Here is a 17,597-nt window from a genome sequence, read left to right as displayed (position 1 = left end):
TGGCAGAAGTACAAGCTGGTTTCCAAAAGGGGAAGGCAACAATTGATCTGTGTTTTGTGTTGAACTTCCTCATGTGCAAATATGTTCATAACCTGAAACAAAAATTGTATGTTACCTTTGCTGATTTGAAATCTGCGTTTGATTCGATTTCTAGATTTTTGTTGTGGCAGAAACTGGAGAAAACAAATATTGACCACTGTTTATTATTTCTTATAAAGTCATTGTATATCAATACATCATTACAGGTTAAAGTGGACCTGGCAGGACATCTTACTTCAAAGATGGATGCATCTGTAGGAGTTAAGCAGGGTTGCATTTCAGCTCCTTTCTTGTTTAACTTTTTTATTAATGACATTGTAAAAGACCTGGAGAGTTTGCAATATGCCCCTGTCACAATTCTTGATACTAAAATTTCTTTGTTAATATACGCGGATGACATTGTTTTGATATCTAGAATGGAGGTAGGTCTAAGGAGACTTCTTGCAAAACTCTCCACATATTGTAAAAACAACAAACTGACAATTAATTATGACAAAACCCAGGTTATGGTCTTTGGAAGACGCCCCGACAAACATGCTTGGCACTTAAGTGGAAACATTTTAAGTCAAGTAAAATCATTTAGATATTTAGTCCTAGTATATTCAGACACAACATCTTGGAAGGAACAACTGTTAAATTTAAAAGTACAATCTTATAGATCGGCAAAAGCTACATTAAAGTTTGTGGCAACTACAGGGGGAAATTTAGTAAACCCTGCCTTAATAGTATATAAAGCCAAAACAATGGCACCATTTCTATATGGGACAGAGGTTTGGGGTACCACAGGTAAACCAAACATAAACCTGGAACCCCATCAGAATTACTTCTTGAGGTCGTTGTTGGGCCTCCCCAGAGACACACCAACTGCCTTGCTTAGATTGGAAACCAACATGCTTAGTATAGAAAGCCTTATAGATAAGAGAATTTTATGCTACTGGCTTAAAGTTCAGAGGATGGATAATAACAGACTTCCAAAAAAATGTTTGCTGGAACTGAATAACAGCATGCCCAACAAGAACTGGGTACATCAGGCCGTGCAATTGATTATCAAATATGGAATTTCATTAGCTGAAATTAATGAACTCCAACTGGAAGCACAGATAAAGTCTATCAAGAACATAATAAGTGAAACATTGATACAAAACGACTTCCATACTGCTTATCTGTCCTCATGTGCCCCCCTATACTATAAACTCAAGAAGTTCTGTATTTTTCCAGACTATTTTGCTAGTTTAACATTTACAAACTATTACCGAATTAAGATTAAATATGATGGATACAGCATACAGAGACGGAAGATATAGAGGTATTCCAGCAAAAGAACGTACTTGTGTATATGGTTGTCAAGAGGTAGAGGACCTTGTTCATTACATGTTATTTTGTCCTCTCTACCAAGAACCAAGAGAAAGGTTCATTACACTATAATAGAAACCAGCCCCAGTCAGAACCCACAGATTATGATCTTTCATCTTCTACTGGACCTGAATAAATATGTAACCTGGAAAGTAGCTTTGTTTGCCTTAGCAGCAAAAAATAAAATAAAATAAAATAAAATAAAATAAAATAAAATAAAATAAAATAAATAAATATCAGGAACAAATATATAACAGGGATAGCCATAAACTGTAAAGGCGATGACTATATTTGACAAAAATTTTAATGGGCATAATGACAATTGTTTGTTTGTTTAGAAATCCTGTACCAGATATTCTTATATATATATATATATATATATATATATATATACCCACATTGTAGATATAATTTACATGTATTGTTATACTGTTATACTATTATATTGTTATATGTATTGTTGTATTGTTGTGTTGTGCAATGACCTTTGGTCAAAAGCAATAAAATTTGATTTGATTTGATTTTGATTTGAATTCCTGATTTGGATGGTTTCTTGAGAACCAAATACTGAAATCATACTTCATAGTTAAGGGGAAACAGCCTTGGTGGTACAGATTATAACTGTGAAAGGAGCTCCGTTTCTGACTAAAGTGGTCTAGACCAGCACTACTCAAAGTGGTGGTTCCTGGACCAGTCCCTGGTGAATTTCCAGGAAAGAAATCACTATTGCCAATATGTGCAAATATAGTGTCAGTCCCTGGCACACCATGAGAAAATAATTGCTGGTTTCTCACCTCAGTCAGTGTTCTAGACCAAGTGCTTCAGGCTAACAGATGAGAAAATTATTTAGTGATTGTTTCAACCTCCTTTAAAACTACTGATTTTTTAAAAATAAAAAGAACAACCGGATGGGCCATTGTGAGAAAGGAGTGACCCAATGATGTATTTTGAGAAGAATAGATAGAGGTGTGGTATGCTTCCACATAAAAGTTTCAATTGAAGATCATCGAGGAAGCTTTTTTTCTGTATATATGGTTTGTCATAGAGCTTTATTTCATTCATCCTCTGGGTAACTTGTGTAAAGCAGCTCATTATATGTCTTTTACAACATGAATGGGTAATGGAAACAGATATTAAAACAAGGGTGGGCAACTGCATAGGAGCCAGGGTCCAGTTTCCACCCAACCTCCATCCTAGGACACACACCTTCAGCACTCCAAATACCATCATTTTTTTAGAGTCCCTCTCTGACTGGCAACTGGAAGGGATATTATGTTATTGCCTTTTGCCATTTTGAGAGGGAATCCAATAAAATTTGGGATACATGGGGGTTTTCTATGTGGCTTTGGGACAGAATTTGATTGGTACATAAAATATCACAAAAGTTTTTTCAACAAGAAAAAGCAGTTGAAATAGAGCATTCATCAAAATTATATGCAGTCCTTTCTTGCCACTCACCCTTGTAGTGGGAAGAATGCTGGGGGAGAATCTGCACAATTATCACCCATCACTGAATGGAAAACAAAATGGGGATTCTACCATTTTCCTAATGGAGAAATCAAATTAGCAGAAAGAATTTTGGAGGAGGATGGATTTAGGGAGGAAGCTCTTCCCGACCTTTTCCAAGCTAGAGTATTCCTCTTCTGCCTTAACCAATGGGATAAACACAACCCACAATGGTTCCCCATCTACTCCACCAGCTTCTTCCCCAGGCTCAGTTCCATTTCCTTGGATAGAGAAAAGCTCTAAAGCAATGACCAGGGCTAAGAGCTCTCTCTAGCTGAGTTTCTCATTTATTACCAAGGAAAATGCTCTTGCTGCTCAGTAGATCTGTGTGGGGGTGAGAGAAAGGATGTATTTGAATTGTGAAAGAATGGATTTGAAGTCAAACATACTTTGAATTGTGACTGCATCTACTTGCACTAGTTCTGGGAGATTTCAAGGAAAGGATCCATCCAGCAGTAAAAACGCTGACTATCCCTGGATTGTGACTGGTGGAAGAGAATTAATAAAATGCATGTAGTATGATTTAAATGTTATCGACACACTAATTAAACCATTTACTTGGGTTTATATGGCTATTTCAAGATAAGACTGTTCCACTGGCATAATTTTTTTTTAAAGTGAAGGCATTGACAATATACAAATTTTGATCAGTTGATAATATATTAATTTTAATGTGCCTGAAACGCTGTGTAGGTGTATTTCCTAAGAAAAATCACCTAAAGATTGAAAAAGTACAACTCTGTAGATTTTACTGATATTGCATCCCTTCCTGCTGAAAAGATTAACTTAGGTTGCATTCATTCATTGTGTTCCTCCTTAATTCCATGAAAGAATGTATATCTACAGCACTGGAACACTTTCTACCCAATTCTCCAAGGCCAATGATGCCTACTTTATGAAAAAGCACTCTGAGAAGATTAATATCTACCCAGATAGTGAAGGGAGGAGGTATTCTATGTTATACTTACCTGGCAGGGAGATAGCTTATTTTGCCACATAGTACTAACAATTGGAATTTTGGTTTTCAGAACATCTGCCAACTTTTAAGGTTTAGAAAAAATGGTCTCCCGCCACATTTTATCCATTGTGGGAATACAGATTAATTATCATCATCACCAAACTGAGCTGCATTTTCCGTAGTGTACCTGCCTAGTGTACATAGCTGTTGAGGTACAAGTCTCTCTCTAAAGCATATGCTGTTTTAGCATTGCATTACCATCACAATTTTATTCCATATTCTCTTTACTTGCTATTTTCTGCCAGAATGGGCATGTATCAGATTTTTATTTGTGGTGTGTTGCAGCTGCTCAACAAAAATATTCCACATTTCCTGAAAGGTAGCCAGCTCCTCAGTGACTTTACTATCATTCTTCCTCCCCTGTTGAGCCTCAAGTACCTTACAAACAAACAAAGTATTTTCAGGCTCATTGTTGCTCTGAAATGGCAGTGACCTGAGAGGGACAACTCCTGTAAAGCTTCATGTTGTCCATGAAACATCCCCACCAGAAAGAATATGCTGACAGAAGCCTTCAGCTCAGTGATTTCAAGGGGCTTCTATGCTTTGCCTTTGGTAGAGTTCCCCTCATCCCATGCTCTATCTATATGCTGTTTCTCCTTATTTTATTCATGAATTATATGACAAATAATGCTTTCTGTGTGGAATGATTCAAAGTTTTCTAATACTGCTTGTTTGCATCCTTCTTGGGCTCTGGCCGTTCCCAAATGATGTCTCTGCCTGCTCATTGGCTCAATGCTATGGAATTCTGGAAATTGTAGTTTGTTGATGCACCAGAGCTTTCAGACAGAAAAGGCTAAATGTCTTACAAAACTACACTTCCCAGAGTTTCATAGCATTGATCCATGGCAGTTAAAGTGATGTCAACCTGGATTATTTCTGCAGTGCAGATGTAACAAAGCATGGTGTAATGTGGGAAAGCCTACGTATCATACGGAAGTGGTCTGGAACATGTGCTCTAGGATCAGTGAGATGCAGTCATTGCTTGTCATATGGTTTTGTTTGAGCATATAGGCAGACAAGTGACCAGCTGCACCACTCTTGAGCTGTCACAGATCCCATGATGCGAAAGTACAACATGGCAGGTCGGCAATAATGCAACAGATGTATTTAAAACATACACAAGTTCAACAGGGGGCATTAATGGAGTGAAGGTGGGGAAAGGGAGCATGTATGGGGGGCTTCCATGATTGTGCTTTGCCAATGTGTTACTGGGTGCACCAAGGCACTGTATGGGTCACGCGTGGTTGATTGATCATGTGACTTTGTGGATGGTCACACAAGGGTGTCTAATGTGATGACAGCTGGGTGGGAAGAGAGGTAGTTGCCAGTCTCAAGTGGTGTGTTTGTGTAGTGGTGTGCATACACTGGGAGGAGGCAATCCCCCTCCCAAAACCCAAGAGATGCAGCTTGATGCTCTGTGCTGCAAACTGCCTATGAGTGTTTGGCCCGCCTTCAGAGGAGGCCGTACAGATAGCAAGGCATTCATCCACTTTCATAAAAACCAGGATTGGTCCAGTTTCCTGTCCATCTGCTCAACCTCCTCATGACAAAGGAAGACAGGTGAACGAGCTGCATGCTAATCATAAGCTCGCCTAGGCTTGCTTTAATAATGACTATAGTTTATTATTTCATCCAAAATACAACACTGTCAGGGTGACAGGAAGCAAACAGCACTACTAAAGACTTTGGTCTAAAACACACTGCAGAAGTAATCCAGTTTGAGTCCACTTTAACTGCCATGGCTTAATGCTAGGGAATTCTGGGAACTGTCGTTTTGTGAGACATTTAGCCTTCTCAGTCAGAATTCTGGCACCACAATAAACTACAGTTCTCAAGCTTCCCTAGCACTGAGCCAAGGTAGTTAAAGCGGTCTGAAATGGGATTATTTCTGCAGTGTGTTTTGGAGCTTAAGTAGTCTACTTTTAAGAATGAAATCACAGAGCACTAGTGGAGTTAGGTCACTATGCACAATTCAGGCTTAATGTACCTCTTTAGGGACTAGGTGTCACTACATAGACACTGCACATATTACACTGTGGGTCTGAAATTTTCCCAGGCATTTAGCTCAAAATAAGCACCCACTTCAAACAGGATCTTACTTCATAAGCCTCTTATTTACCACTCACTGTATTATAATAAACAGAGCTTACAGCCAGAGCTAACAGTCAGCTGAAAGGTGCATTGCTACAAGTGTTTATTCCACTGAAGTTGAAAATTCCACAAGCACTTACAGCATGAAACATACCGAAGTAGGACACAAATAGTTCTAACACATAAGTGTTTACTCTGCAAGATAAAATCATACTCTTGGATCTAGATAGTGAAACCCAACTATGCAGCTATAATTCAGACTAAGATAAGACAAAGTACTTTACAATCAATTTCAACTAGGCATTTCAATGCCATCAGTGGCACATAAATACCTTAACTTTGCCAGGACTAAAGATTAACATACATTTTAAAGGTTTTGTTTTAAACTTTATTTGGATCAATGCAGATTAAAGTGACAATATGCACTTTGCAATGAAACATGCCACACTCTGATAATGTAATACCTTGATAAATAAATGAAAACCTTGGACTTACTGATTAAAAGTATTTTTAATTTGATTAATACCAGTAGAGCTACTCTTACATTCCACTTAAGAGTGCTATAAATTGGAGGAGAAAGATCATCATCCTCGGCTTTCTACCGACCTGTTGAGAGTTAGGAAAAACTTGAAAGCTTTCTCACTGTTCTGCGACATGTTTGTGGTTGAGGGTCGCCTTCAGCAGATTATGGATTTCATAAAAGTTGTTTTGGAAAAGAAATTGTGAATTTATACCTCCCTTTATGACCACAGGCCATACTAGTGGGATTGTGGGAATCTGAGTCCTACATCTGGTGAGTCACAGGTTCTCAGTTGGATCTAGACACTGGACAGAAGGAATGGGCTTGTTTCTGTGGAACATGTGGTTGCATAAGCCTTGTCTGCATGCATGAGAGAAAGGGGAAGCTTTCATGATTTGGCATATTTCCAACTCTAAAAGAGGTACATTTTTTCTAGAAAAATTCTTCCACACAGTTCCTTCATTCATATCATGCACATCTTGTGTGACTTGATCTGCTGTCTTCTGGCTTAGTTCATTTCTTATGATATCTGTTTTCTTATAATATCTGCTTTTCATGTAAGTTATTTCCTAGATATAGATCAGACTTAAAGGTTCAAAGCCACTTAATATGAGGACTACTTAAATTTAAGCAACACTGCCTTTGATGTTTTTGAAAAACTAAGCCACCTTTATGGAGATTAAGTGTTTTGACCAGAAGCAATAAAAGTCTCTGAAGAATGCAGCACTGTGGCAACCATCTAACAAAGTACTTGAAACAACAGAGTATAATAAGGAACTACAGACTGGTGTATTTAAAATGCACAGTCACATTGCTTGTAACCACAAGAGGACAAAACAGAGGAGAAAGGCTTATGTTTGTTTCTATTTCATAATCATTTCCAGACCAAATGTTAGTGAAATCTGCTTTGGCCTTATGAAATTGCATGGTGAGCTGATTGTTGATAACATCTGTTTTAGGAGATAAGCAAGGGAGTACTAATCTTACTTTAAGTTTGGTATTTTAAAGCAGATAATGTGCCAAGGAAATACTTTACACTCCAGTCTCAAATAATGTACCAGAAGTCTCACTGGTTTGAATAGAATTTAACTCTCAAGATTGCAACTGTAAGGCCTGATTCAGTTTCTGCTACTAACATAAATAGCTACTTAAATGTAAATTATATTGGTATAACTCATGATAAGCTTTTTGTATCTAATATATTGCGACTCACCAGATTAACCTGGTTAACCACGCTTGGTCTTTGCTCAGATCATCATGGCTCCTGCCACACTGCAGAATTAATTCAGCTTGACACTGCTTTAGCATCCATGACTCCATCCAAGGGAATCATCAGTTTCGTACTTTGTTGTGGCACCATACTTCTCTGTCATAGGTGGCTAAATATCTTACAAAACTACAAACCCCAGAATTCCATTGCATGGAGCAATGGCCACTAAAGCAGTGTCAAAATGCATTAATTCTGCAGTGCAGATGCAAGTCGAAGACACCTGGACTTCTCATCAACAGAGTACTTTTTTTGTAGCATTGTCCACTGAATGACTGAAATAGAGCTGGGCACCAAACCTCTAAGATCTGTTGCCTGTTAGAGCACACTGAACTGAACTGGATGGAAAAGTGATCTGAAGCAGCATTGGTAAGGCAGCATTGTACCTCCATAATTAAAATAATCTTCAGACCATTTTCTAAAATGGTAGATATTATGAGCTATAAAAATTAATATATACAGATTTCAACTGGATCTCACTAACTTGTTTGCTATATCACATTTTCCCTTGGATATAAGATTTCTGTTGAACATTAGCAGCACAGAGGATGAGTAAACAGCAATGTCTTTGGAGGAAGAAAAGATTGAAATTTGCTACAAAATTTGCTACAAAAATTTTAAAAAATAAAAGCATTATTTTGGAAGCAACATTTTTGTGATAATCCAGGTTGACATCACTTTAACTGCCATGGCTCAATGCTATAGAATTCTGGGAACTGTAGTTTTGTGAGACATTTAGCCTTCTCTGTCAGAGCTCTGGTGCAACGATAAACTACAATTCCCAGAATTCCATAGCACTAAACTATGGCAATTAAAGTGGTATCAACTTGGATTATTTCTGGAAAGCGGATTTAGCCTAAGTGGTATTTGGCCAGTCATTTTCTCTCAGTATGGTCTACATTACAGGTAAAATCCAAAGATATAGTTATGTTAGTCTGTAGAATCAATATAGAGAGAGATCTTGTAACATGTAATGCATCTGAGGAAGCAGACTGTAGTCTATGAGAGCTCATGCTGCCAACTTCTTTCTTTCAGTTAGTCTCAAAGGTGCTACAAGATCGCTCTACTACAAGTATACAAGTTGTTGCAAATATAAAATGGGGAAAAGAAGAGCCAGGTATGTTGGCTTGAGTTTATTCAAAAAGAAAACAGTGAGCAAAGGCAGCATTTTGGATTTTTCTATTATCCACAAGTATTTTAAAAGATTATTTCAAAAACACGTTTAAAAATATATCAGAGCTAATTCTGATCAGTGTTCTTAATTAATGTTTAACTCTTATTTACACTTAGATTTAAATTTCTAGTGGCTAGGGGGCGAAACAGTTTGCCCCAAAGGAGTGGCTTGCCACCGCCCCTTTGAGTGCCAGATCGGGGTCACGGCAACTGCAAACTGTGGCCCCAATCTGGCATTTCTGTGGGCCAAAAGGAAGTGGCAAACTGCTACATATTTTTGGCCTGGAAAAAAGACACCTTTGCTGCCACAGTGGTACTTTTCCATGCTTCTTTTGGTGTGCGGCATGTGAACGCAGTGCCAAAGAAGTACCATAACACTGCCCGCCGTGCAGTCAGGCAGGCAGCCTGGGGGTAGCGTCAGGCATGCATCATCCAAATGCCATGCCCCCACCAAGCTTATAATAAAAAAAAAAAATTTTTTTTATTTATATACCGCCCTTCCTCAGATCAGGGCGGTTTACAGCATTTTAAAAACATTACATTAAAAACATCAATAAACATTACAATAAAAAACAGAAAAGCCCCGAGTTAGCCAGTCCTCTTGCCAGTGAAGAGGAAGGAGGTCCATAGGACATCTTAATCGGGGAATGCATTACCAAAAAGGAAGGTCTTCAAATCCCTTTTAAATTGGGCCAGGGAGGTGGCCGAGCGGAGCTCTATGGGCAGCGTGTTCCAAAGGGCCGGGGCGGCGATGGAAAATGTCTTCCTGGTAGTGGAGACAAGCCTGGCCCCGGGAACCCTAAGTAGTTGCTGCCCAGATGTTCTGAGGGTGCGGGACGGAATGTATGGGGAGAGGCGGTCCTTCAGGTATCCTGGGCCCAAGCCATTTAGGGCTTTATAGGTCATCACCAACACCTTATATTGCGCCCGGAAGCGAATCGGCAGCCAATGCAGATCTTTTAGCACCGGTGTAATGTGGCTGGCCCTGGAAGTACCAGTGACCAGCCTGGCTGCCATGTTTTGTACCATTTGTAGCTTCCGGGTTTGATATAAGGGTTGCCCCATGTAGAGTGCATTGCAGAAATCCAGTCTCGAGGTTACCAGAGCGTGTACCACAGTTTCAAGGTCCCTCTGGGCCAGGTATGGACGCAGCTGGCGAATAAGCCAAAGCTGATGACAGGTGCTCTTGACCGTCGCATTCACCTGGGCAGTCAGGTGAAGGGACGAGTCAAGAAGCACCCCCAGACTGCGCACGGAGTCCTTCACAGGGAGCGTGACCCCGTTCAGGACAGGTGGAACCACCGCCATTCCTGGACCAGGGGAACCTATCACAAGTACCTCCGTTTTCTCTGGATTCAGCTTGAGTCGGTTTTCCCTCATCCAGCCCATTACTGACTCCAGACAGGCCACGAGAGGAGAGACGCCATCCTCGGTCACTGCATCAGTCGGAGACATAGAGAAAATTTTTTGGGTGTCATCAGCGTACTGATAACCCCGCGCCCCATGTCTCCGGATGATCTCTCCCAGCGGTTTCATGTAAATGTTAAATAGCATGGGAGACAGAATGGCTCCTTGAGGGACCCCAGTTTTAAGGGCCCTCTCGTCGGAGCACACGTCTCCCAGCTGCACCATCTGGGACCTCCCGGAGAGGTAGGACCGGAACCACTGGAGCGCAGTGCCCCCGATTCCCACCTCTGCCAGGCGCCCCAGAAGGATACCATGGTCTATGGTATCGAAAGCCGCTGAGATGTCCAAGAGCACCAACAGGGACACGCTTCCCCTGTCGATGCCCAGACGGAGGTCATCGACCAAGGCGACCATGGCCGTCTCAACCCCGTAACCCGCCCGAAAGCCAGTTTGAAATGGGTCCAGATAATCCGTTTCATCCAAGACCGCCTGAAGCTGGATTGCAACCGCCCTCTCGATCACCTTCCCCAGAAATGGCAGCAGCGAGACTGGCCGATAATTATTATGTACCAGGGGGTTGAGGGAGGGCTTTTTTAATAAAGGTTTTACAGTGGCCAATTTAAGATCAGATGGAAATTGCCCTTCCCTCAAGGATGTATTAATGATCCGGCGTAACAGTGAAGTCACTGCCGGTCCCCCCTGGGCTGCTAGCCATGAGGGACAGGGATCGAGAGAGCAGGTCGTTTTCCGAACACTTCCGAGGATCTTGTCCACATCATCGGTACTTACCAACTCAAACCGATCCAGTTTAACAAAGTCCACGGAGGCTCTGGATGCCTCTACCCTAGGTTCTGCTTGAATGTCGGCGTCAAGACCTTCGCTTATCCGAGAAGTTTTATCCGCAAAGAAGTTGTTAAATTGGTCACAGCAGGCCTTAGAAGGTTCAAGGATCTGGTTCGGGGCAGGAGGGAGCTGAGTTAGCTCCCTGACTACCCTGAACAACTCTGCTGGACGCGACTCCGCGGACGCGACACGAGCACCATAGAATGAATTCTTAGCTGCTCGTATCGCCTCTCCGTAGTCCACTAACAGTTGGTCTAGGAGAGTCTTGTCGTCTAAGCGAAGGTGTTTCCGCCAACGGTACTCTAGCCGTCGCAGTTCCCGCTTCCTTGCCCGGAGATCTTCCGTATACCAGGGCTTACGTTTGGAAGCAGGCCTGAGAGGGCGCTTGGGAGCGATACTGTGTATAGCCCTTGAGAGACCGGTATTCCAGATACCAGTCAGGGCATCAACAGAGTCGCCGTCACTTCCAACCATGTATCCCTCTAGGGCTTCCTGGAACCTTTTGGGTTCCATCAGCCTTCGAGGGTGGACCATCCTAATAGGTCCACCACCCCCGGGAGGGATCTGGGTAGAGACCTTGATTTTTGCCTCAACCAGGAAATGATCCGTCCATGGCAAGGGGGAAATATTAGTTATTTCCGCCCACGGATTTTCCGCATCCGAACAGAAGACCAGATCAAGAGTATTACCCGCACAATGTGTGGGACCCAAAATCAGCTGGGACAGGCCCATGGCCGCCATGGTATCCATGAATTCGCGAGCTGCACCGGGTGGAACATAGCTGGCCGTGAGGGAGATGTTGAAGTCGCCCAGGACAAGTAGCCTGGGCGTCTCCAGCATCAGGCTACTGCCAGTCTGTACAGCCCCAATGTCAAACTCTTAAGAATCAGCATTGATATAATCTGCAATGTAGATGCTAAAAGGTTCTTTAAAATTATAGATCTACAATGTTTAAATATAAATTGAATTATATAAACTCTTTGTTTACCATTGAATTATAATATTTTCTCTAGAAAGGAATACAAAAGCTGATCAAATGCAAGTCATTATCCAGTTCTGACTTTCTCTTTATTCTCTGTAAATACAGATCCTCCTATAGTTTATATGCTAAACCTCTCCAATAGCATATATTAACTAAGCTATGTATAGTCAGCTCAGAATAATAGCAAAATATATATTTTTCTCCAAAATAATTTGACAACTTCAAAATAAGAGCTGGACTCGTAGTTTTGTAAACAACTTTTCATGATACCCAGAAACCAAAAGTAAATTCAAGAGGAACCTCAGTAAAATCAGACAGAAACCATAACTACCTTAAAGGAATCTGAATCCAGGTTGAAATTCCCATTCATTCACATAACTAGTCAAGCCATTAGGAAAATCTTGGCACTCTGCATCTTGCATGTCAGTTTCATTCCTGACTTACTACTTTTTTCTACATCTGGCCATAATATCCCAATTAGGAAAATACAGTGATGGCAAATCTACAAATCTCAATTTAGAAACACCTGAAATCATGATTTCAACATCACTATCTGATTTTCCAAGTATAGTTACTGTGAAAACAGGCAAAACTGTTAGAATGTTTAGTATACAGAAAAGCAATACAGACATATATAGCAACATTTCGAACATTAAAATGGTAGAAACAAACACACTGCAGACTATGAACCATACTTCATTTAGCAATTAAACAGAGATTTGAAAGGAAAAGCAAACATAAATCGCAAATCAATGGTCTGGGTTTTCCATCACAAAGCAGACACAGCATTCTGTAGTAGTCGACTAACAAGCTTTACGAAGGCTGTGTTAAACTTACACTACTTAATGACTATAAATCTCTTGATCTGACATTTGGCTGGGACAGAATAATTGAACTCTGATACCTTGAAAGAGATTGATCTTTATTAGACTGAAAACAAATATTGGAAATTAACTTCATTCGCAGAGACTTACTTTTGGAATTAAACTGTTAACTGCATAGATTATTAATTTTAAATACCAATTTCCATTCCACCACCTACTCCAACAATTTACTATTGTTAGAACTTAGCATGTAAACAAAAACCAACCGCCCATGCAAACTACTCTTATAATCAGTTACTGACAGCATGAAAGAGGCATAAGTGCCAATTACTGTATAATGTTCTCTGGTAGATACAATGTTCCACTAGCCTTATAGGTATTTAAAGCAACAAACTGAATTAGCTTGTCACCCATCTATAGCAAGTGCATTTTTGAGAAAAGGGGACCTACCTATATAACGCTTAAATTATTCACTGATTTTATTAATATGTTTTCTCTAGGAATATCTAGATCCTCCAGCGCAACTCTATGGTCAATGTTAACCAAAAGTCGCACTGAAGGACCTAGATATTCCCAGGGAGAACAATCCAGTTAGCATTTATAGTTCCTCGAGTGCAATTCTGTGGTCATTGTCTGGCAGATGTTGACCACAGAGTTGTGCTGGAGGACCTAGAGATTCCTAGACAGGTGTTCTCTCAGGTAAAAATATGTTTTTGTTATTTGCAGCTTTTCCACATTCATGGGGGTCCTGCACCCCAACCCCAGCGAATGTGGAGTGACAAGTGTAAGAGCAATAGTCGAAACCTGAGGGCAGGGAAATGTCTAATTAACAACTTGTAAGGCGCTCTGATAGCCTTTTGGCTGAAGAGCAGTGTGTGTGTGTGTGTGTGTGTGTGTGTGTATATATATATAAAACCAACCATAATGTAACAAATTACTTTTGGCCTAGACATCACAGAATATTCCTTGATCTCCTCCGCTACACATGCAACCTGTTGGAGAGGATTAATAATAAAGGCATTCAATCCGACAGTCTGCTTCCCATGCTTTCTTCAGCATCCAAAAGCAACCTCTGCCAACCTATCTCCATGCTATATATTGCTGATTTTTTTTTATTTTTTTTTTTGCAGTTTCCCTAAAGGAATCTGAATCCAGGTTCAAATTCCCATTCATTCCCATAACTAGCCAAGCCACTAGGAAATCTCTACGCTCTCTATGCATCTTGCACATCAGTTTCATTGTTGACTTACTACTTTTTCCTACGATTGGCCATAATATCCCAATTAGCAAAATACAGTGATGGCAAATCCACAAATCTCAACTGATAGAAACACCTGAAACCATGATTTAAACATCACATTCTAGCTGATTTTCCATGCAGAGTTACTGTGCAAACAGGCAAAACTGTCAGAATGTCTAGTATACAGGAAAGCAATACAGAGATATACGGCAACATTTCCCTTAGATGTAACATTAATTTTTTCCCCAAAATTAAAATGGAAGAGACAAGCACACTGCGGACTACGAAGCACGCTCCATGTAGCAATTCAACAGAGAGCTGACATATAAATGGCTACACGCTTTCCTTCCAACAAGTACTCTACCTGCCAAGTTCCTCTCCGACCTCATAGTGATCATCCAGGTTCTCTTGCCTGAAGACAGTCATGATAGCGGCCACTCCTCCGGATTACAATAAAAATAAGTAAGATCCCAAACCGGATAAATCCACTGGCTCCTCCAACACCTTAGGCATGGCTGCCAGCCCTAAAGAGAAAAGAGGGAGGGAGAAAAGAAAGGATGGGGAGGGGGGGAGAGGGAGAGCAGGTTAATTTTAAATGCCTCTGTTTGCAGGAGGGGTGTGGTTATGCCACTATGGACACAGACACAGACACAGAGTGCCAAGTGTCAAAACCAGACCTGTCAAAGGATCACCCTTTGGAGGAGAGAGGCAAGAAGGCAGGGTGCCTTGGAGCTCGGAGGGTGGATGTCCACTTGGCCTCGCCTTACGGCCATGAGCCTAGTCTTCCCCTTCCTCAAAAGCTGCAAAATGGAACCACCAGCAGTTCCATTTTGCAGCTTTTGAGGAAGGGGAACAGGCTCAGGGCCGTAAGGCGAGGCCGAGGGAGCCCACTAGGCATCCCCCCTCAGCCCCCCAGCTGCCTGCCCTCTTGCCCCTCTCCTGCAAAGGGAGGAGCACCGCCTTCTCTTGGGCCACTGCCTCCCTCCTCAGCCCCCTCACCTCCTTCCCAGCAGCAGCAGCAGCAGCCACCATCTTTCAGCCCCTCGGAGGCCACATTCCTCCGCCACTCTCCCTTTCCCTTTCTCTCTCTCTCTCTCTCTCTCTCTCTCTCTCTCTCTCCTCCTCCCCCTCTGTTACCCGGTCAACTACTACGCCGTGCAACCAGGAGGAGCTGCTCCTGCTCTTCCAAGGCCCGGCCCCCGGAGCAGCGGCAGCCCCAGAGGGCAGGGAGTCTGGAAGGAGCCCCTTCTCTCTCCACACAGACACCCCCCCTTTGCCCTTGGCTGAGGGAGGAAGGGGCAAGAGGGCGGGAAAGGGGAGGGAAGAGGGGGAAGGGGGAAGAAAACAGGGGAGAAGAAAGAAAGAGGAGAAGAGGGAGAAAAGAGGGAAAGGGGGAAGAGGGGGAGAAAGTGAGGAAGGAGGGGAAAGGGCAAGAGGGGAGAAAGGGGGAGAAAGAGGGGGAAGAAAGTGGAAAAAGGGGGGAGAATGGGAGTAAAGAGGCTATAAAGAGGGGGGAAGGGGGGAAAGGAGGGAAGGGGAGGAAGAGAAAAGGGGGAAGAGGGGAGAAGCCCGAGCCAAGGCCCCCGCCCTTCCTCCTTCTCTGCCTGGCTCTGCCCAGCCTTGGCTCCCGCTGTTTGACGGGCGACTCACCGGCCGCACGCGGAGGAAGCGGCGGCGTCGGGCCCCAGGCTCCGGCGGCAGCCCTCTCCAATGCTGAGCCGAAGAGGCTGGGGAGGAAGAAGGGCTCTGGGCCGAGGGCCAATGGGGAAGCAGCAGCCTCTCTCCTCCTCCTCCTCCTCCTCCTCTGCCCAGGGCAGGGAGAGCTGGGGCTGGTGTTCTGCCTGCCCTCCTCCTCCCTCTCTGTGCCCACTGCCTTCCTCTCCTCAGGCGCTGGGTCCAGGTGCGGAGCAGCAGGAGTGCGCACAGCCCCCGCTCCCTTCCCTTCCCTTCCCTTCCCTCCCCCCGGGGCTGCTGCTGCTGCTGCGCGTCCAAGGCACCGGGCAGAGGGGGCTCCTCCTGGCCTCCGCTGGGCTGCTGGACTGGAGCGGCCACCTGAGGGCTCCACCGGCCGCCTCTGGCCCCGGAATGGCCCCCTGGAGACCCGCCAGGCCTCTGTCTTGGGACACCCAGCCAAAGGGGGGCACTTCGCCTCAGGATGGGAACACACCCTGGACTGGGCTGGAACTGGGGAAGTCTAACTCACGTCGTTCCTGACCCAAGGCGACCCCAAGAGCCACTCTGGGCTGTAGTGGTTTAGAATAGTAATAGTAATAATAATAATAATAATAATAATAATTTGTTTCCCACCTCTCCCTTTTGAGGATCGAGGCAGATAACAGGAAAATCAAATACAATACAAAAGCAACAACAAAAACATTCCCTTATTCCCCCCTCCCTCCTACCATTAGAAAATTATAACAATAAAATCCATATAAATAAAAACATGATCAATTAAAACAGATTAAGGCGCAAGAGGCAATGCAGAGGGGGCTGGTGAAGGGAGCAGATAATTCTGTCCCAATCAGAGGTCAGTCTGGGAAGGTCAACTGGAAGAGGGCCCTTTTAATCACCTTAAAGATTCTGGAGCAGATCATTAAACAGAGAGTCTGTGAACATCTAGAAGGCAATGCCATAATCACAAAAAGTCAACATGGGTTTCAGAGAAACAAGTCATGCCAGACAAACCTAATCTCTTTCTTTGATAAAATTACCAGCTTGGTAGATGAAGGGAATGCTGTGGATATGGTATATCTTAATTTCAGTAAGGCCTTTGACAAGGTTTCCCATGACATTCTTGCAAACAAGCTTGTAAAATGTGGGCTAGACAAGGCAACTGTTACATGGATCTGTAATTGGTTGACCGGCCGAACCCAAAGGGTGCTCAACAATGGCTCCTTTTCATCCTGGAGAGAAGTGACCAGTGGGGTCCCACAGGGCTCTGTCCTGGGCCCAGTGCTATTCAACATCTTTATCAATGACCTGGATGACAGAATTGGGAGCATACTTATCAAATTTGCAGATGACACCAAATTAGGAGGAATAGCTAATACCCCAGAGGACAGGATCAAGATTCAAAATGACCTGAATAGACTAGAAAGCTGGGCCAAAGCTAACAAAATGAAATTCAACACAGAGAAATGTAAGGTATTGCACTTAGGGCAGAAAAATGAAATGCACAGATATAGGATGGGGGACACCTGGCTGAATGAAACTACATGTGAAAGGGATCTAGGAGTCCAAGTAGACCACAAGTTGAACATGAGTCAACAGTGCGATGCGGCAGCTAACAAGGCCAATGCGATTTTAGGCTGCATCAATAGAAGTATAGTGTCTA

General features: G+C 42.8%; 1 protein-coding gene across 4 annotated transcripts in view; it reads right to left on the bottom strand.

The window, feature by feature from the left end:
- Positions 1 to 16,137, bottom strand: part of LOC149323667 (death-associated protein kinase 1) — a 110,688-nt gene extending 94,551 nt beyond the window's left edge. For 2 of the 4 annotated variants that reach the window (XM_089490800.1, XM_089490822.1), the window contains exons 1-2: positions 15,263 to 15,875; positions 14,628 to 14,787 (exon numbers count right to left, since the gene is read on the bottom strand). In XM_089490800.1, the coding sequence (XP_089346926.1) occupies positions 14,628 to 14,689 (62 nt within the window). In that variant the 5' untranslated portion in view covers positions 14,690 to 14,787; positions 15,263 to 15,875. Of the gene's footprint in view, positions 1 to 14,627; positions 14,788 to 14,940; positions 15,050 to 15,262; positions 15,876 to 15,913 lie in introns of those variants that run through there. The other 2 variants (XM_089490803.1, XM_089490813.1) reach the window with 2 other exon arrangements.
- Positions 16,138 to 17,597: the final 1,460 nt, after the last annotated feature.

Source organism: Sceloporus occidentalis, unplaced genomic scaffold, assembly GCF_023333645.1.
Source record: "Sceloporus occidentalis isolate IW3139 unplaced genomic scaffold, rSceOcc1.0.p SCAF_1, whole genome shotgun sequence".
In the NCBI taxonomy this organism is placed as follows: domain Eukaryota; kingdom Metazoa; phylum Chordata; class Lepidosauria; order Squamata; family Phrynosomatidae; genus Sceloporus; species Sceloporus occidentalis.
This window is presented reverse-complemented; position numbering and strand designations above follow the sequence as displayed.